Below are 21,699 nucleotides of genomic sequence, written 5' to 3'. Positions count from 1 at the left end.
TGTGACACTGAACAGTGCCAATTTGGTTTGTACCTGATATATCTGCATTCCCCACAGGACAAAGATTTATTCTTCCCCCGGAGCAATTTCATTTGGTAATTGTATTTAGCGAGTAATTTATAACATTAGTTAGGTCCCAGTTCATCATAAATGTCGCTGTAGTGAAATTTATGGACCACAGAGGCACATTAGTTTCACAGAGCTAAGCGAGGAGGGTTAGCGCTGACAATTTGCTGATCGTTCTGTTCCGAGAGCGAAATGGCTCCAACCGCAATTGTAGCGACAATAAGTGAAAGAAAAATAGTGTTGTTTGCATTTTTTAAGCTGACAGTTGATTATTAACAGCTCCGATGCGCGAGATAAGCCTGCACTAAATTTGTTAGTCAAGCCGGACTGATACGTTCCACGCATAATACGAGAGGCCATCAGTCCGAACTTCGCAACGCAATTCATTATTGATCTGAAATACACATAAAAGTTTGCACAGCCCTTTGTTTTACTTGGATCTGTTACTTCTGATGGTTTTAGAGCCATTTACAGTATTTTCAGAACACTGAATTTACTTGGATGTCATCTTTAGAATTATATGTTGATGACATCGGTTTTCAGTGCCCGATTAAAACATTACTACTACATTAACTTAAACGTAATAGCTGAGGGATAGAGAACTATGAAAGCAAGAGGTAGTAGGGGTTGTTCATCGACTGAATCTATTCAAACTCATAAAGTAACTAACTACTCCTACAACCAAATCATTGATTTCATGGTACATTCGCTTACTTTTTAACGTACCCTGCTTGATTTGCCTTGAACAGAATGAAGTACAGCTTCAGGCATTTAAATATCTCAGTAAGCATATAGGCCTACTAATAAGATAGTAAGAAACGCAAACCTGTCTTTGACTTCTCGTAACTCAGTAACTGACTGTATCCCAAGCAAATATTTTATGGTGAAACTGAAAGTTACTGATACTGAAAGTTTTTTCTGGGAGTTATGAAGGCATCGGAGTTGATTGATGTGGTGTTTGATTTTTTTTTGTCCCGCATCAGTTTCACGAGGTGAGCACGTTTGCAGCACCAGATATCCACAACATTCTTGTGCATACAAAAAGCCTTACATTTTTATTTCCTACCGCTATCTCGATTGTGAAATCACATAACGTTGTTCTACGATTAATTCTATCAATCGAATTCTGATAACTGTTTCCACTCTAATTCCTGCGTAATAACATTTCATTTTCCACACGCCCCATGAAGCGCTCTGTATTTCAAATTAGAACAGCGTTCTGCCGCTGAAATGAAATGAAACGTCGTGTGGCTAGGGCCTCCCGTCTGGAAGGCCGGTCGCCTGGTGCAACTCTTTTGAGTTGACGCCACTTCGACGACTTGCGTGTCGATGGGGGTGAGATGATGGTGATTAGGACAACAGAACACCCAGTCCCTGAGCGGAGAAAATCTCCGACCGAAACAGGGAATCGAACCCGGGCCCCTTGGCGTGACACTCCGTTGCGATGACAACTCAGCCCTCGGGGCGGACCGTTCTGCCACTTTCGGGCTGTATTGTTCCATTTGAATCATACAGGCACTCCTCGAAGACAAATTCAGAACTTTAGGCCACCACTAGGTTCTGTCTTTCTACTACCTCGTCCTCTTCGACTCTGTCATTTTGCAGGGGGACTTGGACGAGTGGGAGAAAGGATACAGCTCGTTTACCTACGTCCTCGAGTGTTGATTAGCTTTGGAAAAGAGAGAGGGAACTCAAAATGTGTTACCTGATGAGAATGGAGGGATCGGCGAGATATGATGGCATAAAGTTGCTAATAGACGCTGACTCAAAAATGGCTCTGAGCACTAAGGGACTTAACTTCTTTGGTCATCAGTCCCCTAGAACTTATAACTACTTAAACCTAACTAACCTAGGACATCACACACATCCATGCCCTTGACCGTAGCGGTCGCGCGGTTCCAGACTGTAGCGCCTACAACCGCTCGGCCACTACGACCGGCTGATGGACGCACTGTCTGCCATATACCAATGTTTTCGACAAAATCTGAACTATTTGAGTTTCGTCTTGTGGATACTTGCCTGATGACGAAGATGGGTCTATCGTATGGGAACGATAAGCCTTGTGGTCCCTTTTCGTTATTCGACAGAATGACATTAGGTCCCATCCTAAACTGTTCTCATTTCATCAACCCTGAGGTTGTTCTGATGCAGTTATCCGTTTCTGTGTCTCGTCAGCTAGTCTTTTCATGCCTGAATAATTACTCCATCCCACATCGTCAATGAGATATTCATACTTAGTCTTGCCTCTGTGATTGTTTCTTTCATCCACTCTTTCCACCACAGTTTAAGGCAATGCTGTATGTAATATGTGGCAAACAAATCTATCTGTTGGTTTAGTTACAGTCTTCATTAATTTTTGTTCTTTAATTTTTGTTGATCCATTGTGGACCGTGGGACAACGGCTGGCGTGTATGTCTTGATGCAATACTTTACCAACAGTCGTATGTATTGTAGAAATTTATTTCATGAACTTCTTATGTGCTACCGGTTTCGGCATTACATTGATGCCATCTTCAGGCTCCACACGTCATAGTCGTAAAATCGCTATACACAGAAGCAGCCATATAACTGGAACCATGAATCAAATCTAAAAAAAAAAAAAAAAAAATACAGTGGGGTAAATGATAGAGTTTCATTAATTTTCTGTCTTTAACTTTTTTTAGGACCCCTTCACTTCATTGCTTATTCGATCAATTCATCTGACCCTAAACTGTCTACCGTAATGTGTGATTGCAAAAGTTTGTAATCATTTCATTTCGATTTTGCCCAATGTCCATGTTTTGCAGTCATCCAGAGGAATTCTCCACTCACAGCTTTTCATTTTTCTTTTTTGTTCGAAAGTTTTTTTAAAAATATGAACAGCTTTTTCTTGTTACAGAATTCGCTTTTCCCGAGTGCAATGCTCGCAACTACGTATTTCCTGAAGCTTCCTTTTCCGTCTCTTTTCTTTCTGTATATTACAGTCGTCAGCTAGCACACGATTTAATTCATTAAAGAACCAGCACAGTCCCTGATAAACTTTCGCTCACTAATATTGTCTCATCAGCTACCCATATCAAGTTGATTTTCTGTCCATGACAAATATTTATCACGTCGAGATAGATATTTATCTCCCCCATTGCGTCTTCTGCGATAAAGTTGCGAGGTTCAGACTGTTGTCTGAGAATCCAGAATAGATTGTGCCCTGCGATGCCTCTTCTACGATGGTCTTCTTCCACGCGAGCTGGTGCTCTTCCTCTAAAGTCTTCGAGTGGCCGAGCGGTTCTAGGCGCTACAGTCTGGAGCCGCGCGACCGCTAAGGTCGCAGGTTCGAATCCTGTGATGAATGTGTGTGATGTCCTTAGGTTAGTTACGTTTAAGTAGCCCAAGTTCTAGGGGACTGATGACTTCAGAAGTTAAGTCCCATAGTGCTCAGAGCCATTTGAACAATTTTTTTTCTTCGTCGCATTTGACGTCTAATATTCTTCCGTCCTCCTTTCCAGGTCGAGCACGAAGACGCCAACGACAACGAAGTGCTGCCTCGTGCGCCGTCCGCCGGCCACACCTACGGCAAGGAGAAGGAGGAGCACGCGACGCGCCACCAGCGCGCCCTGCGCCACCAGGTGGCGTCGCTGGAGGCAGCGCAGCGCGCGCTCAAGTCGCGCGTGTCTGGGCTGGAGCGCCGCCTGGAGCGCGCCCGCGCCAACGACTCCAGGACGCACGCGGCCGCCGCCGACCAGCTGCGGCGCTCGCTGCTGGAGCTGCTGGAGGCGGTGGAGGCGCTGCAGGACAAGGTGGACCACGCGCTGCCCGACCTCCAGCGCGAGATCTCCAAGGCTGAGCTGGCTCACGCGCAGCTCGCCTCCTCCGTCGCCCTCATCAGGGAGCACCAGGTGAGTCCAGCGGCAGCGGCGACCAAGTTTTCGCCTGCTACAATTCTCCTGTCACTATTTGATTTGTATCCCGCCTGGAAGGCAGCGCGTGGGTAGGAGCAGGAGCAGGAAAAATACGTCGGTACTGCACGTAAGTAAAAGTGGTTAACTGGTGCAAAAAACAAATTAATACATGGTTACATAACTTGCAATGAGGTGCGATGTTGAGACCCGTCGTATGTAGAGCAAAGCTGAAGCGAAGTGTCCCGGCCGTCTGCTCTTGATCAAATGGGCTGAAACTGGAGCGGAGCTGGTAGCGCTCTCCCGCTCCGGCCAGAGTGCGCTGTCGTCGGTGACTCGTAGTGCCAACTTATGAACCTATGCCGTGGTATCGTTGCTATCGATACAATTTGAAATATGGTACTTTAGTAGATACTGCTTGAAAAACTTGTAAGTGATGCGGGCATCAGTACCGGGGACTGTCTTGTACAGCTCAGTTTAGATTATGTTGATATAAATGTTACATTGCCGAGAACAAGGACAAAAGCCTTTGCATCTCTCTATATCCATCATGGACACGGGATAGCGGCCTGTTAAATATTTACCAAAGAAAAATCGCCAAATACCCTCATGGTTTCAGAAGTTTTGTTGTTGTTGTTGTTGTTGTTGTTGTGGTCTTCAGTCCAGAGACTGGTTTGATGCAGCTCTCCATGCTACTCTATCGAGTAAAGCTGCATGCCCTCGGGAAAAATTGCGGCTGTAGTTTTCCCTTGGTTTCAGCCGTTCGCAGTACCAGCACAGCAAGGCCGTTTTGGTTATTGTTACAAGGCCAGATCAGTCAATCATCCAGTCTGTTGCCCCTGCAACTACTGAAAAGGCTGCTGCCCCTCTTCAGGAACCACACGTCTGTCTGGTCTCTCAACAGATACCCCTCCGTTGTGGTTGCACCTACGGTACGGCTATCTGTATCATTGAGACAACGGCAAGATCCATGGTTCATGGGGGGAGGGGGAGGGGAGGCGAAGTTATTTTATTCATAAAAAATCAGTCTGGCATCTCTTTAATGCCACCTTCAGACCCCTACGCACTCCATGTTTAGACAAACAGATATATCGATACTTGTACAACTGGACCCATCAACATCTGGACTCCGTGAATTGTAGAACGTTTTTGAAGCTTTTACCTCGAAGACTTGACAGCAACTGGACACTTCTGCAGTCCGACAAAGTCTGCAGATGTGCTTAGTTGTTGTTAAGTCTTCGAGGTAAACGCTTCATAAACGTTTTAGAATTCACGGAATCCAGGTACTGATACCTCCAGTTATGCAAGTATCGAAACATCTCTTTGTCTAATCATTGAGTGCACAGTGGCTTGAAGACGGCACTGAAGAGATGCCGAAACTGGTAGTCTAAATAAAATAACTTCTGAAAACATGTGGCTATTTGGCGGTTTTTCTGTGGTAAAAGCCTCTGGAAATGTTCAGAGAGCTGTTAGAAAGATTAACGTAACGTTTAACTAAAGGGAAAACTTGTCTGTAACTGGCAAGGAGACCTCCCGCAGGTGGATTTCTGAATTGTTTGTTGGTACATGCTGCATCACATAGCAATATCTTTGCAAGTTCTTCGGAAGTGAAGTACAGTGATATAGCGTCTATTAATACTTGGAGTCAAATTTTCTGCAGAAATACTCTGCCTCCGGTATTGATATGTGGAAGTCATGTAACGGTGGTCGTACTCCTGATTATTTGCCAGATATTTTTGCGCATAGTTTACCTTCATATGCAAGGAGCGATATATATCACGGTATTTGTCATTCGAAGAAGTTTGAAACTCTGCTTAAAAAGGGCAACTTTTTATAAGCAATAAAAAAATCTCTACTACCTTTGTTTATTTATTTTTGAAACAATTGTGGCCTCGTTACTGTGCATTAAAATACTCAATTACAACCAGTCGAACTATCACGAATCAGATTTTACACAATCTGGTATTAAAATTCATCGTCAGTTTAGCTAAGATAGTGAAGATCGCATTGCTGTGCTAAATGTTTTCTATTCTTGACGTTTAGAGTTTGTGTTGCCTTTTTATTTCTAATACTTGTTTCATTTTCAAGCCAAAGAAAATCCAACGTTACACCCTGAGAGTAATACTTCTAATACAGGTACAACTGTTTCCAGACAACTACCTTTTTTCTTGTTACATTAACGGAATTTTAACCTGTTTAGTCAACAACTAACTTGTTATTTTTTTTTGTCCTAATATATGTGTAGTTTACGCGACGGGTGTGCAGCTATTTCCTTAACTCAACATGTAGTCTTTTTCGTACGTTGATTCGAACTGATGACGTTCCGTGGCATTTTACAAAGTGGCTATCATGTTAAACGCATTTTGTTGTTGTTTTCGTTGGATGATACTGTTCGTCCAGAAGTGTTGTTAAGGACATTTCGCTCACGATAGTTGTCCAGTCGCTCTGTTTGTGGCCTTTTCCGACGCGAGGTCGGCAGATTAGCTATTGTCTGAACGGCGTCCGAGAGTCCTAGAGGCGTCTTTACTGCAAATTGGCAGTCCGCCTTTAGTGTGGAACATGCGGCAGTCGCGCAGATGCAGCCATCCTGCAGTGTAATGTCCCGCAATGGCTCCGGTCGGCGCGTGCGAAACGAGCGAGCAGTGAGGCACAAATGTCCTACTTATTCCTCTGTGAACGCTCGCGCCCTCACTTCTGATTTCCCAAGCAGAAACCTCTCAGAATTTCAAGGAGTTGTGTTTCAAATAAGGCATTATTATTCATGTATCATTTAATATGCTTCCCCATTTACGAATACAGATACGAGCAGTACTCGAGCTGGCTCTTAATATCACGAAGAAAACTTAACTAATTACTTCCTACGCAGCTAACGAGCGTCAGGAGCAAGTGACAATACTGCAACAGATAAAACGTTTAAAGACGTACGGAGAACTTAATCCTGTCTTAAAAATCTACTTAACTAGATTGTTGAAATTATATTGGTGGTTGACGGATGGATGCTGCCTCATTTTTGCATGAGATCGGCTTCACATCGATTCACGTATTACATACATGAAGCTGGAGGAATGTGGCTTCCAAATGGATTGCTATGAATATAGTTGTTGGGACATTAATAAAAATGTTGATATTGTTTATTTCCCTTCGTGAAAACGTATTTTGTTTCAGATGTGTACGCTAGTTAGTAACTTCAATGTTTCAATTTAAAACAGATATTACTTTAGTCGGCGAAAGATTAGGTTCAATGGTTCAAATGGCTCTGACCACAATGGGACTTAACAACTGAGGTCATCAGTCCCCTAGAACTTAGAACTAATTAAACCTAACTAACGTAAGGACATCATACACATCCATGCCCGAGGCAGGCTTCAAACCTGCGACCGCAGCGGTCGCGCGGTTCTAGCGGTTCTAGACTGAAGCGCCTAGAACCGCTCGGCCATTCCGGCTGGCGAAAGATAGGAATAAGGGACTTAGTGCCGGCGTAGTTTTTCGAAGAGATAGGCATGTTATTGGCCGTGAAACTCAAATGACTATACGCTCTCGGTCCTCTAGAGAATTCTTAAAAAAAAAAAAAAAAAAAAATAGGGACATTATCCTACCTGTGAAAGTTGACACCTCAACACGACTTATTTCCACTACTTTTGTAGTCTTTCGTTGTGTGTGTGTCTATGGTTAAATTCAGAGAAAAAATACTGTTTGTAACGAAAGAATGTCGTAATTATTCTCAGGTAGAAAACGGAAAACAGTTGCATAAGTCGTACACAATATTACTGGATAAAACGTTTAACAATAAAAGTTCTACGTTGTCTGCAGTTGCTGTTCCTTCTTCTGGTATATCGTAAGTAAAAAGTTGGAAAACCCGAAGGGGATCTTCAAGTACAGTATAGTGTAAGTGGTTACTCGGCGGAATGCAAGCGCAGATGCGAGGAGATGGTGAGAAGACAGAGAGACGCGAGATCAAACTAGTTCTCAAGTTCACCGAAGGATCCAAAGCAGGCAACCCGCATGGCGCCCTCCAAATGCAGGTTGCCTAGTAGCGGACTGCTCCTGTGCTTCATACAATTACAACGTTTATACATGGGTTAACTCATTGCGCTAGGCACGACAAGATAATTCGCTGTCTAAATAAGTCAGTTAATGAGAGAACATAGGGAAAATAATTTTTTTAGGTGACGGTATCTGGTTTTCTCCACGGAAATGGTAGCAACTGTTTTACTTACGGATGACTTGACGACTAGTTATAAATATGTAACTTTTTATTTTTTATTTTTTAAAATACACCAGGTACATGTGAGAGGATAGGCTTCCACGGCCAGAAGTAATCTGAATAAAAGGCTTTTGTGTATTAGAGCGTCATTATGAAACACTAAAATAGCTATAAAGTCGGTGTTTCGACCAATTTTGCAGTCGTAATCTTCAGGACGACCAGACAGTGTAGTCATCCGGTAAAGGTCCCCTGCAAAAACGGTAACACCATCGGATTTATAGTACATTATGCATAGTTTTGGAGCGTTTTTGTTCTTGATTTCATGCTGCAAAATGTTTCATAGCTAGTTAAATTCAGGTAAGACGAAAAAAAAAAAAAAGAAAAAAAAGAAACCAGAATCGTTTTCGTAGCCACTTACAGGACAGAGTCTAAATTTTGCCACATGGACGGAATAATACATTCGAGAGACTGGACGTTTTGCGTGTGGTAAAACATGTGTTCACTGCGCATACCAATTTCTTTGGAGCATATAGCAAGTTGTAATACTTATTTCAAACACAAAGCGTGAACTGATATGCCGTGGGATTAATACTCGGTTGGCCCGTAAGTTTCGGCTTTATTATTATTATCATTGTTATTACTAATATTAGTTGAGGTTTTCACAGAAATAAACGGGAAACGGACAAAAAAAAATGGTTCAAATGGCTCTAAGCACTATGGGACTTAACATCTGAGGTCATCAGTCCCCTAGACTTACAACTACTTAAACCTAACTAACCTAAGGACATCACACACATCCATGCCAGAGGCAGGATTCGAACCTGCGACCGTAGCAACCGCGTGGTTCCGGACTAAAGCGTCTAGAACCGCTCGGTCATCGCGGCCGGCCAAACGGACAACAAATCGATCAATGATGTTTTCTGTTTTCTCTGTTGCTTTTTTTTTTTTTTAATTCTTCTCAACGGTCAACAAGCCGTTCAGTATCTCGGCGGTAGAAATCACTTGGTTTCCACTCAAGGAAATCACTCCAAGCCTTCATTTTCACGCTGTTATTGAGGGAAACGCCACGCAGTGCATTCGAGGTGGATCGGAACAGAGGGAAATCCGAAGGCGCCAAGTCGGTAGAATATGGAGTATGTGAAAGCACATCCCAGCTAAGCGTTTGAATGGCTTCCTTGGCGATGTGAGGGTAGTGTCGTGCTGCTATGGAACGCCATGACGCGTTTTGATGGATGGCGTTGTTGAGTCGTCGCTTTACGTGGACGTAAATTTCCGCATATAGTGTTTGGTTCCGATCAAGTAGTTGGTGGTGGATCATGTGCGTCTTTGAGGTCGAAATTGCCGGTTGTGAATCGCTGAAACAAATTTTGAGCCGCCATAAGAGGCTTCGCTTCTTCTGCACACTTCACAAATGTCTCCAGTAGCTTCTGTGGCTTTGGCATAGCGATTAGACGCAAAAAACAAAGTGGGTCGAATAGGCTCTTTCGTGTCAACTTGACACCCCATCTTAATAACTTGATAAGACCAGAGAGTATGACAGCATAAAAAAGCAAAACACACTCTTTTGTTGAGCACATAATTCTCTGTCGAATAACATAAAACGCGTTGCCAAAACATTTTATTTTCACGCAAATTTGCACTTAAGAATGGTAAAGAGTTATGGGTCATTCAAATACTTCGTGTTTGTACTTCGTATTCGTATTTCATATACGTATTTCGAATACTAACCGGTAGTGGGTTTCCCGTGGCTACAGCAGAAGCTGTTGTTCCTTTACCTGGCGACGAACCCCCCACTCTCTCTTTTTCTCTTTCTCTCTCTCTCGCTATCATTTCTCTCTTTCTCTTCTTCTCTCTTCACTCATTACCGACCTGCTGTGACGCTAGTACCGCCTGAGCTTTTGGTAAGGGGATGCTTGCCTTCATTTCGCAGGAGAACCAGCGCGCGTCGGTGAAGGCGGTGGCGGGCGGCTTGGCGGCGCTGCAAGACAAGCTGGAGGTTCGCGCCGGCTCTCTGCAGGCGCAGCTGCTCAGCGTCGCCGCCCTCGTCAACAACACGGCAGCGGCCGCGGCGGCTGCCGGCGCCAACGGCAACAGCAGCGGCGGCGGCGGCGGCGGTGGCGGCAGCTGCGCATGCGCCAGCGACCGTGACGACCTGCAGGACGCGCGCCTCGACGTCGTGGAGGCCCGCCTGCAGGTGAGCATTCGCTCGCGCTCCTGTCTTACTGCCGTGCACATGCGGCTTACGTGGGGTAGTCCTAGCTAAGGCCAGTATACGCCTGCCGTCACGTCACGTCAAACATTTCATAATGCGTTTCAAATGGCGGTATTCACACGGGCTGTCAACAAACCGTCACGTTACGTCACGCCACCGTCAACAATTCTCGAGAATGAAGTTTTGACGATGTCGTCATTTACTGACGTCGAGAGGTGACATTTAGCGTTCCTCCACAAGCGAGGTCACCTATTTGAAATAGAAAAATGATGAAAGATTTACAATAATGGAACAGAGCTGAGGCCTACAATGTATAATTATTAACACAAGTTGTTGAAGCAGTTTTCATCAAGTATAAACTCACCTCTAAAGGCATAGAAAGATCTAGAAGTTCATAATGTTATAAGTTGAGTAAGGAATGATAATGGATAAGGTAAAAAGGCTCTGTTCATTCCCTTATAGACTTTGTTTCATGTTTTTGCATCTGTATATTTTCGATAGCATATAAACGTCAATGTTTTGAAATTTTGTTCCACTTCTAATCACTTCATCACATATGAATGATCACAACATTCGTTGTCAAGTTTACTTTGGTCATTAATAAACTTTATCGCTCTTAGTTCCTGAATTCCTGTACTGCACATTTTTTGTCACGGAAGGTATCCCATAACCTCACTTTCACCGTTAGGTACTGGACTTAAGCTAACTTACGCGACGTGACGAGACGTCCAGCATGAATACACCCTGACGTGACGTTCCATTGACTTCTAGAGTGAATCGACCTTAAAACTAGTTGACATTTGACAGCGAGTGGGCTAGGCTTTCCCCTCGAGCAATATACCAAGTGGACCCTTCAGTGTGCAAAGCATTCCACCTTCCAGTTTTCAAGTATTAAAATATCTCTCTCACTCCAACCAAAATTAAGAACAGATTCTTTCACGTGCTATAGAGATATTTGTCATATGGAACGCAGAATTTTTCCTTGGCTTTTGCAACAAATAAGACTTTAAATTTTATACTTCTTTCCAGATAATATTCATGAGCTTGTAAAAACACATCCTTTTCTCGAAACTCACGTGGCCCACCACACGGCTCACGTATTATAGTTTGTCTTCCAGTTTAATCAAGTTTGAAGTTTTCTGACTCTTGTACACTTCGTTAAAATTTTTCATAACAATTACAATTTTTCATAACACGTCATTAAAACACAACAATCCGAAGGTGGTCATTATTCATCTCAACTGGTAATGAAATGAAATACAAAGCAGATTGTTACTTTGAAAGACAAATACAAATTCTCCAGTTTAAATGAAGAAGGGTGTTCAAGTAAATTCGAGGATGAGGGTGAGAAATGGACTATTGTGTTGAAGACACTGTTCCGTTAACTAAATAGGGTGATTCTGGGAACGCCACATCATGGTAAATTATTTCTCTCACCAGCTCGCGAGATTTAGACAGTAGGACAGGTCGGAATTAAACGCAAAGACACCGTTACAAGAGCTCAATACTACTAAACACCCCACCAGTTCGCGTTTCTTAATTGATACTTTTTAAAGAGAAAATAGCTAAAGCAGTTCGAAGCTGGATATGATACACCAGAGGTGAAGATCAGTCGCGAAGGAGCGTGTTCTTTTTGTAGTTGCCACGTCCGCTGTTAACGTAGCATTATTTTTCATTTCTGTTCCTGGAAGGTAATTACGAGTCACGTGGCGGACCAGGATAATGAAGTCATTTCCAAAATGCGAAGAAAATTGTAAACGCAACTCTTATAGAACTGCATTGTCGTCGATCTGTTATCTGTCTGTCTGCCTGTCCGACTGATAAGAACCATTTTTCTCAGGAACCGAGCAGTCACGTTCAAATTCATGTCACATACTAAGGTTGATGATCCCTTGGCGGTGCAAATATTTTAACCTTCTGAGTCAATGCAAACAAAAAATACGGTCATTTACGTCAAATATTTCGATACGCTAAAACTAGCTCATCAAATCCTACAGAGTACTTCCCGTTGACATAGAATCATGAAATAAGGCAAGAAGCAAGGTTTCATTGTGAAAGTAAAGGGAAAAATCCGAAATTGTTAGTACATAATTATATCACACAAAAAATATGTGTTTTGTCGTTTGATGTCTAACTTCAGACTAGGAATTAAAGCATTCTCGAAAGTCTTGGAATCCTTGGGACCGATATCTCGCAAGTATCGACGGCGATAACTGGCAAAAATCGCAAATATTCTCGATAAAATGGATATTCTGGATAAACTATCTCAGATGTGCGGAACCTTCAGTGTTCGAGTTCTACTCGAACTGGCCAAGTTTACTTTACTACTGTACACGATATCTGCACGATACCTCGTAAAGCAGCCACTCCTTAACTGACGTAAGAGGCGACTGGAGAACAGTCTAGTGGGTAGTCGGATTATTTACGGTAATTTGTCGTACAACCGCTGTTGAACGAAAAGGTATAATTGAGGCGCGATGTTTTTCCGGAAGGGCAAGTAAGCCGCCACTGTGAGACGGCACAGACGGGCCTCCGCCTCCGGTGCGCGCTGACCGCCTCCGCCGCCAATTTGCCGCCGCGGACCGCCCCCGCTCCGCCCCCAGGGCCCTCCCCCACCATGAATAATTCCGCAGCTCATCCAGGCGACAGCTGCCTCCCCACCCCACCGTTCGGTATTCCTGCCGCACGTAAAGACCGTCCGCAATTACTTTCCCGGTTTCCTTTTTCGGTGCCGCATTTTTGTCTCTACTTCATCATTTCCTTCCGCTCCCATCTCGTTTCTCCGCTGGAAAGGAACTACAGTTCTAGAAATTAACAGCCGCCAAGCAGCGTGTGAAATTGGTTTGACAGAGCTGCCATTTGGTTTTTTTCTCATCGGGTCTCCTGCAGCACTTTAACTTATTAGGACAACTGTGCTCGAGAATTTAAATAAAGTTTTTTAAATTGCAAATGGATTGATATTTAATGGAGACTGATAATACGACGTTTGGTAGTACCGTAATCCGCTGCGAGCAGCAGCCGCGTTGCATGACACAGAATAATACGCGCCTCCTCTGAAATGAGTTATCAAGCAACTTCTGCCTGTACACGAGAAAATCTACGTGTATTTCCGAAACATGTATGGCAAAATGGCCGCTAAGTATTTATAAGACTTTTTATTCAATCTTTGCCCTAAGTGCACGAGATAGGCTATTATGTAGAAGTCTCTGTTTCTTTCTTAAGCCCAACCCCAGCGAAGAGAGACCGAACAAGAAGAGTCACAATTGCGAACACAAAACATTTTCCCTTATGTGTGTTCGATAGCTTTGATAAACTATACATATTCAGTCAGGTAATACAGGAGGACGCTGTTAAAAGCATTCAGCAAGAAGTAACTTCTTTGAGTCAAAGACTATTGTCCAGCACAGCTTGAGTTAACCATTTCACTGCCATTCGGACATATTTGTCCCTCGATCGGTTGTCAGTGGCAATTTGCTGAATGTTATTGCTGTGTAATAATTTTTTCATAATGCGGGGCCACAGTCATAATATATTTCCTTAAAGTCAGTACCGCCATTAGACTGTTGTTTATTTACAGTGTTACATTTACACTTACACTATCATGATTTCGGCTTCAGAGTGCCATTATCAAGTGTTTTAAGTGTTATACAGTGCCTAAGATGGTAAACTGTCGTATTTAAAATACACTATTAGACACATTGTCTATAGGGTCGATATTTCTGGCAAAGCCTACTGCTTTGTTTCACCACTGAGTATACCATCTTGATGAAACAAAGCTTTTTCTTCCGAGTAGTGGTGGTGTGGCGCCGCTCCATGGAATGCAGTTCTGTTTCCTGTCCGAAAGGATGAACCCGTGTCTCCTCACGTGTGACGATATTCGATAAAAGATTATCACGATCAGTCTTGTAACGCACAATCAATTCCGCACAGATAGTCCTTCGCTGCTCTTTATGGACTTGTTTTAGGCGGCGAGGAACCCAGCGCTCATACATCTTTGAGTATCCCAACTGTTGCACAAGTGAGTTGGCACTACCAACAGAAACTTCCAATTGAACAGCGAGGTATTTGATTTTGATCCGTCGATCTCCTCGAATGAGAGTGTCCGCACGTTCCAGCACAGCATGAATCACAGCTGCGTGCGGCCGGGTGGCACCGGGAGATCAAACACATTTGCACGACCTTGTTGCGACGACGACAGACGCCTCACCCAGCGACTCACAGTACTTTTGATCACTGCCAAGTCTCCGCAGACACACTGCAAGGGCCTGTGAATGTCTGTGATTCTCTGGTTTTCCGCCAGAAGGAACTCAGTGACAGGTCTCTGCCTGGCATTTTGAAGGCTACGCATAGAGCGCCACCTGTCGAAACTTCATGACACTCACTATAGGGGCTGAAGCAGGAATGTCCCAAAACAAAAATCGTATTATTTCAATCGAAATCGGACAAAAGAAAAGTGTTGCATTAATTACTGAACGCGTCGTATAGGAATAAATGTCGTCGCAATTTGGGTGCTCTACGGGATCTAATCAACGATAGATAGCTTCAACTGAATATGCCATGTCTGAAAAAATCGATGAACTCTTCCTCGTCGAGCTGAGGCTTCCATGAAGGCTGGGGGCGGTGTTACATGTTGTCAGCATGATGTCTCTTGGGGTGTACCTGCTGCGGACGTCGCCACTGAGATCAGACCAGGGCCGTCCCAAACAGCTTGTGGTGTAGGCAGCTGCACCTGGACTCAGGGGGTCAGGCTGCAGGGTGCCAGGCTCTGCGAGCCAGCCCGGAGCCGTAAATTAATTTGCAGCGCGCAGAGTGGCCGGGGTGACGCGCATCGATTGGCCGCGGGCCGTAAATCACACGCTGTCCGTCTGCGATTAAACGCCGCCACCGCCACCGCGCCAGAGCTGCTCGTCGGGGGTCGGAGAGGAGGATCGGCGGGTGGGGGTGGGGGTGGAGGGGGGCGGGGGGTTCAGATTTATGTCCCGGCACCGGCCGCCACCTGGGCGCCTGCCGCGCTTACAACAGATCCCTGTACCTGACCACTTGCAGTCGCTCATCTCGAGCTTCGGTGTAATAAGTTGCAGACTTACAGAATGCACGCATGGATCTCCGATTGGTAGCGAGACACGTGCACTGCACTTACCGTGCACTTCATTCACCTTATTCCCTGTACACAGAAACAAATAGACTTTGACGTATACTAGTCTTCCAGTGGTTGACTCTGTCTGATGAAAAGTATTTGGGAACACATACACTACTTCACCAGGAGATGTCACGAGAGAGCTGGTAACAGAACAGTGCGTCGGTCACGAACGTGGACCAGTCACTACGTGTTACTGGAGTAACAAATCCGTGAGGGACATTCCGACCTCGTACACATCACTGAAGGTCTCCCCAGTGGAGTTGAAGCTGTTGTAAAGGTGAAAAGTGGACGTTCGTCATATTAATGTCAGTTAATTGATGTCCGGATAATTTCGACCAGAGAGTGTACAAATAAAATATAGTTCCCATCCATCATTTCTGTCTAAGATTTTCGGAAGGCTTGCCGTGGTTATAAGGAAAATATTGGGATGGAAGTACTCCGAACTGCGACTCCCTCTGTCCTCTGATTCCACGTTGGTCATTACTCCAAAAGACCACTGTACCAAGAGAATGAAAATTATTTTAAGAAATATATATTTCTGTACTGTTCGGTTGGTTACTCTTGTAGAAGGTGTAATCAGATCTGAAGGCTGCTCGAAAAACCGAAGTTGACCATCACTTTAGAAATACATGTAGTCCAGGCGTACAATGAAATTTTTTATACAGTCGTTGATTGCGGGTTTTCTGCAAAAAAAAAAGACAATATGAAAATTTTTGCAATCATTACGCTGTCTATTTCTGGACTATACAATTTCGTCTTCATTTGTTCATCTACTTGTTCTGGTTAATCGAAGTTCGCACACGTTATCCAAATCAAAAAGGCAGTTAACTGATCAGAAGTACCTCATTTCATTAATCTCTCACTGAGCTTTCTAAAGCACAATGTATATGCGGTAGATGGGCAGGAGCTGTTCGTGTAGCCTTCGCCCCCCCCCCCCCCAAAAAGTCCGTGCTGGGTGCAGGAGGTGCTATCTTTTGGCGGCTCGGCCATGCGTGAACGCGGCTAACAGTTCTGCGGCGTCCGCTTTGGAGCCGCGCCCGAGACGGTGGGCGCCAGGCCCACGGGCTGCGTGAGGGCCTAACGGTTATGGCAGCGCGTTATTGTCGGCGGCGGCACATTTCACGAATGAACAAGTTCGCAGCGCTCCGCGCTTCTAAGGCGCCTCTTAAGGTGCTCTCGGAAACCCTTGTAGCTCTCAGGGAACTTCGTCTGCAACTGTCGGCGAGCCGAATATTGCTTTAATAAAACGTTTTGTGCCGAGGCGGGCGACGCAGACCACAAGTATCCATTCTTTGTGTTAAAGAGCTCTACAAAGTAAATGTGTTGTGACTACATTAGCGATGAAAGCCCATTTAGAAAGATTTCGGGAAGATTGGCCCTCGATGTCCAGGATGAACGTCCGAGCAATACCACCGCACAACGTCAAAGGTATCGACATGCATGATACCCACCACTAACAAAGCCTACCCTTGCACGACCTATCACAGGCAGCAAGACATCCGCTACTGCTCTTACCACCCGATCTAACTAACGCAGAGGATTTTTTCCCTTGGCTTCTTCGTTATCACTTTTTTTCCTCTGCCCTGCAAACCGCTACCCTTCGTTAGACTTCGACCCAATCTATCTCCAGATGAGCGCGTATTAATGGTTAACCTTAACCAGACGTACGCAAACATCGCAGTACCCACATCCTGCCACACTTCACTTTAGTGAAAACTAATCCTTATGCAGAGGTGGCAGTAGACCTATTGAGTTGGCCATTTGGCCATAATGCCGGTGTGGGCGTGCAGGGGCTTCACCTCTTAATAATAATAATAATAATAATAAAGCATGAACGTAGCCGCCATGCTCCAGACACCGGAAACAGGCTTTTGCGTCCACCACAGTCATAAGAAAGAGGAACTATTGGGTGCGGCCATTAACTATGCTACTGGTGACACAATAGCCAATCCCAAATTGCGCCGTTTCATGTGAAAGGACGTGAAGAATATACGTCGCTAGTCAGCTACGTGCATCAGTCTCACCAGCGCAGAGTTTCTTTGGGAGCGACTCTGGGAAGAGCGGCTGCCGGATAACATAGCGGGCGGCATCGCTCAGCGTCGCGGCGACGCGCCCCTAATGCGACCGCGTGCGTCACTGTCGCCAGAAAAACACCTGCCACTCGCCGCGTCGAGCTAGTCCGGCGACTGGCGCCAGCGGAGAATGCGCGGCCGACAGGGCGGTTCGCGTCGTCCCGTCGCCAGAGAAATTGCTTCCACGCGGAAAATGGGCGCCAATTCTCAGGAAGCGGCGCCACGCCTGATTCGCCGGCGAATTCCCGCCCTTGGTGGGCCGCTACTGTATGGCTGCGGATTTCGCGGCGAATATTCCGGCGGAATTACACGGCGGCCCGGCAGAGGAATGCGTCTGCTGCGGAAGGCGGCCTCCCTTATTCTCGGCGCGAGATTGCATTCCGGAGCGCCGCCGCCGCTGCCACCACTGCCACCTCAACCACGGACGCGCCACGCCTTTACCTTAGGCAAACCTGCGCCGATCCCTCCAGAGTAGCATCGCAGCGGGACAGTGGCTATCTGTGCAACGCAAATGGAACTGAAGTGCCGGTGTATTGGCAATGTGAAAAGCTTTTTCACCCCACTTTTCAATTCAACCTGAGAGAAACAGCGCAATATCTGACACATATCTGATGTATACCATATGATCAAAAGTATCCGGACGTCCCTATGTAACGCGGAACTCACCACTAGATGTCACGGGTGGCGGACCCACCAGTAAAAAAGGAGGCTGGAAGCAGTGGGTTGTGGGTAAAGTAGTAACAGCGGACGACTGCTACGGTCGCAGGTTCGAATCCTGCCTCGGGCATGGATGAGTGTGATGTCCTTAGGTTAGTTAGGTTTAAGTAGTTCTAAGTTCTAGGGGACTGATGACCACAGATGTTAAGTCCCATAGTGCTCAGAACCATTTGAGCCATTAGAGTAACAGCGGAATGGGTCGTTCACGTCAGTTCAGTGAACTCGATCGTTAAGTGGTCGTTGGATGTCAAATGCATAACGAACCATCAGGGACATTTCAATCCTTCTAATGCTTTTAATCAGATGAAACTACATGATCCCAGAGACCTTTTCAAGTTTCAAACATCTGAAGAGCCAAGAAAACAGGTACACCTACCTAACATCGTGTAGGACGCCCGCGAGCACGCAGAAGTGCCGCAACACTACGTGGCGTGGACTCGACTAATGTCTGAAGTAGTGCTGGAGGGAACTGACACCATGAATCCTGCAGGACTGTCCATAAATCCGTAAGACAATGAGGGGGTGGAGACCTCTTCTGAACAGTACGTTGCAAGGCATCCCTGATATTCTCAATAATGTTCATGTCTAGGGAGTTTGGTGGCCAGCGGAAGTTTTTAACTCAGAAGAGTGTTCCTGGAGCCAGTTTACTTCTGTTCTACTCGATGACTTTCCGTCTGTTACTACAAAATGGGTAACAAAGGCAAATTTAAGCTTTGAGTAGCTCCGTTACCCATATCCGAGTAGTGTAGCTGGTAGGGCAGTGGTCGTATGAAAGATAGATAGGGCTTCGAATTTCTGTTGGGCACAAAGCTGTATCTTATCACGAATCATCTGCTGGTAATAGATTTGTGTGCACAGTGAGGGTGAGAGCCGGTCTTTGCGTTGTTGCAGGTGGAGAACGCGACGGCCAACTACGTGCTGGGAGCCAGCGGCAGCGGAAGCGGCAACGACAGCGGCGTGGTGCAGCTGGTGCAGCAGCTGACGGCCGTGCAGAGGGACTACCGCCGCATCGTGGCCGGCCTGCCCAAAGGTCAGCACACACTCACTAAGAGCCGCAGCCGCCCTTAAGTCTTGCCGATCCGCACGACAATTTCTAAATTCTCGCCTATATTACTGTAGAGTTACCGGCAGTTAGCCAAAAGTATCAATTTCGACATATTGCCACATCCGCGAAGTGTTCAAATTTTACGACACGGGACTGGAAAAGATGTTCCCTCTACGAAAACATCATTTGTGAGTTTCCTCTCTTTCTTAATGATGGTAAAAATGTGATCTGAACCTCAATGAACGAGATAGTTGCATTGTTAAGAAACTCCCTACCCCCTGTCTCTGTTGACGCGAGTGCTCGGCATCTAATGAACGCACATTGACCTGTCGGGCTTTCCACCTTCTGCGAGTGAGCGTGCCGCCGTGTTGACGGGAGGTTCGCAGAAGCTCATCTCGCCACCAAACGGCGGACGGCACGCATATGTGCCCACTTCTGGAAACGCGTTTCTCGGCCGTGGCGACGGAGCGAGTTCCCCGCCAGCTCCGGAAAGACAAACAATTTCGCCGCAAGTGCGGTCGCTGCAAACACAGCCCTACGTGGAGGCCCCGCCGGCAGCAGAAGGCGGCCTTCTGGCGCTCCTCCGCCCACACCACCCACACAAACACCAGCACCAACCCCACAAACACCCCTACTGCCCCACAGATCCCCACCACCCACCGACAGGCGATATTGCCGTCCCTTCCCTGCCGTGTCTCCTCCGGACATATATACCGCCATCCATATTAATCTGTCACAGAGATCACATGCGCCTCCTGTTCTAGTTCCGTCCTATACACCGCTAGGTCTACATCTAGACCTGCTCATTGCAAGACACCATACGATGTGTGCCAGAAGGTTCTTTTGGTACCACTGTCTTTTTCCTGTTACACAAGAGCACTTCCGTCGCCTGTTCTCGTTCTGTCGTTACATGCCTAATATAGCTTACGTTGTAAGCAATTTATGCATCAAATTGTGTATATATCGAAGGACACTGTACGATAGGGTCCAACCGAATGGGGCAGTGCAGTTGTAGAGCCATTGACCTAGTATTCGGGAGTGTGGAATTTGCTCTGTCCGGCTGTCGTGGTTAAGGTTTACTGCGGATTTTCTAAATTATTTCAAGTAAAGGCCGCGATAGATCATATACATCTACGTCACGTTCCGCATGCCACCTAACAGTGTGTGAAGGGGGGGGGTGGGGGTACTTCTGGTACCACTAAATGATCCAGTCTTCCCTGGTCAACTCGCGGATGTCGCGTGGGAGGAATGATTGTCGATAAGCATCTATATTAGCTAAAATTTCTCCGTCTTTCTTGTCGTGGTCATTGCATGAGATGTATGTGGGAGGAAGTAATATGTTCGTTGGCCAACACCGCCCCTGGCTGGCCACTTGAATGTGAGCACGCGGCTCTCTCACTTGTCTCCTTTCAGCATTAAATAACTCTGGAACGCCGCAACATATCGAATTTTTTTTCTTAACATTTATGTCTCAGTGCAACGTGCCCTGCAACATTCCTACAAGCGTTTCAGACATTAACTGATCGCCCTGTATATGACGTAAACGCATACGGTTGAAAGTACACGATACTAGAAGCAAAACAGTCTCAGTAAACATAGGGGCGAAAATGCATACCTTAAGAGCTACAAGCATTTTTCATCTTCGATAGTGCGAAGCAATACTCTTCTACCGCAAGTGCTTTGTTTTCCGTATTTTGGGAACTGGTATTATGGACCAAAAAAAGAAAAAAAGTCCAGTAAACATGTGTTCTAAATTGCATTCCTTCAGAGCTATGAACACTTGTTCATCTTTCCTACTTTGAAACACAACTCTTCTAATGATCAAGTGCTCGTAACTTTTAAGGTATGCGTTTTAGAGCACATGTTTGCTGGACATTTTTGTCTTACTTTGGTCCATACTAGCAATTACCAAAGTATGGAAAGCAAACAACTTGCAGTAGAAGAAATTTGTTTCACAGTATCGAAGATGAAAAATTGCTCGTAGCTCTTAAGGTATGCATTTTCGACCCTATGTTTACTGAGACTTTTTTGCTTCTAGTATCGTGTACTTTCAACTATATGCGTTTAGGCCAATAATTATGATACACCTTGTTTATATACTGCCAAATAATGTCAGAAGTTGTTAGTGAAAACAGGTTGTAATAGTATATTATAGCATTTGGCGTCCGACGACAGATTACAGGAAATGCTATATTATTGATCAGATTTCACTTGTCCACAGTCCAAAACATACCGCAGTAGCTTTACCGCTGGAAACACTTCGAGGTATGTTATGAGCATTTCTTTTCATCGTCTACCTAGCCGAATAGCAAGCTGTACCCAGTAGTGGTATAAACTTGAATCTTAGTCTGCAAAACCGCAAAACTCAATT

The 21,699-nt window shown here is 45.3% G+C and overlaps 1 protein-coding gene across 1 annotated transcript in view; it reads left to right on the top strand.

Moving 5' to 3' along the window:
* LOC124612738 (protein scabrous) overlaps positions 1 to 21,699 on the top strand; it is a 203,978-nt gene that overhangs the window by 169,151 nt on the left and 13,128 nt on the right. Inside the window, exons 4-6 of the mRNA XM_047141120.1 lie at positions 3,549 to 3,938; positions 10,073 to 10,336; positions 19,175 to 19,313. Coding sequence (XP_046997076.1) covers positions 3,549 to 3,938; positions 10,073 to 10,336; positions 19,175 to 19,313 — 793 coding nt within the window. The remainder of the gene's footprint in view (positions 1 to 3,548; positions 3,939 to 10,072; positions 10,337 to 19,174; positions 19,314 to 21,699) is intronic.

Source organism: Schistocerca americana, chromosome 1 (genome assembly GCF_021461395.2).
Source record: "Schistocerca americana isolate TAMUIC-IGC-003095 chromosome 1, iqSchAmer2.1, whole genome shotgun sequence".
Classification (NCBI taxonomy): domain Eukaryota; kingdom Metazoa; phylum Arthropoda; class Insecta; order Orthoptera; family Acrididae; genus Schistocerca; species Schistocerca americana.
The sequence above is the reverse complement of the archived record's forward strand: the minus strand, read 5'-3'. Positions and strand labels throughout refer to the sequence as shown.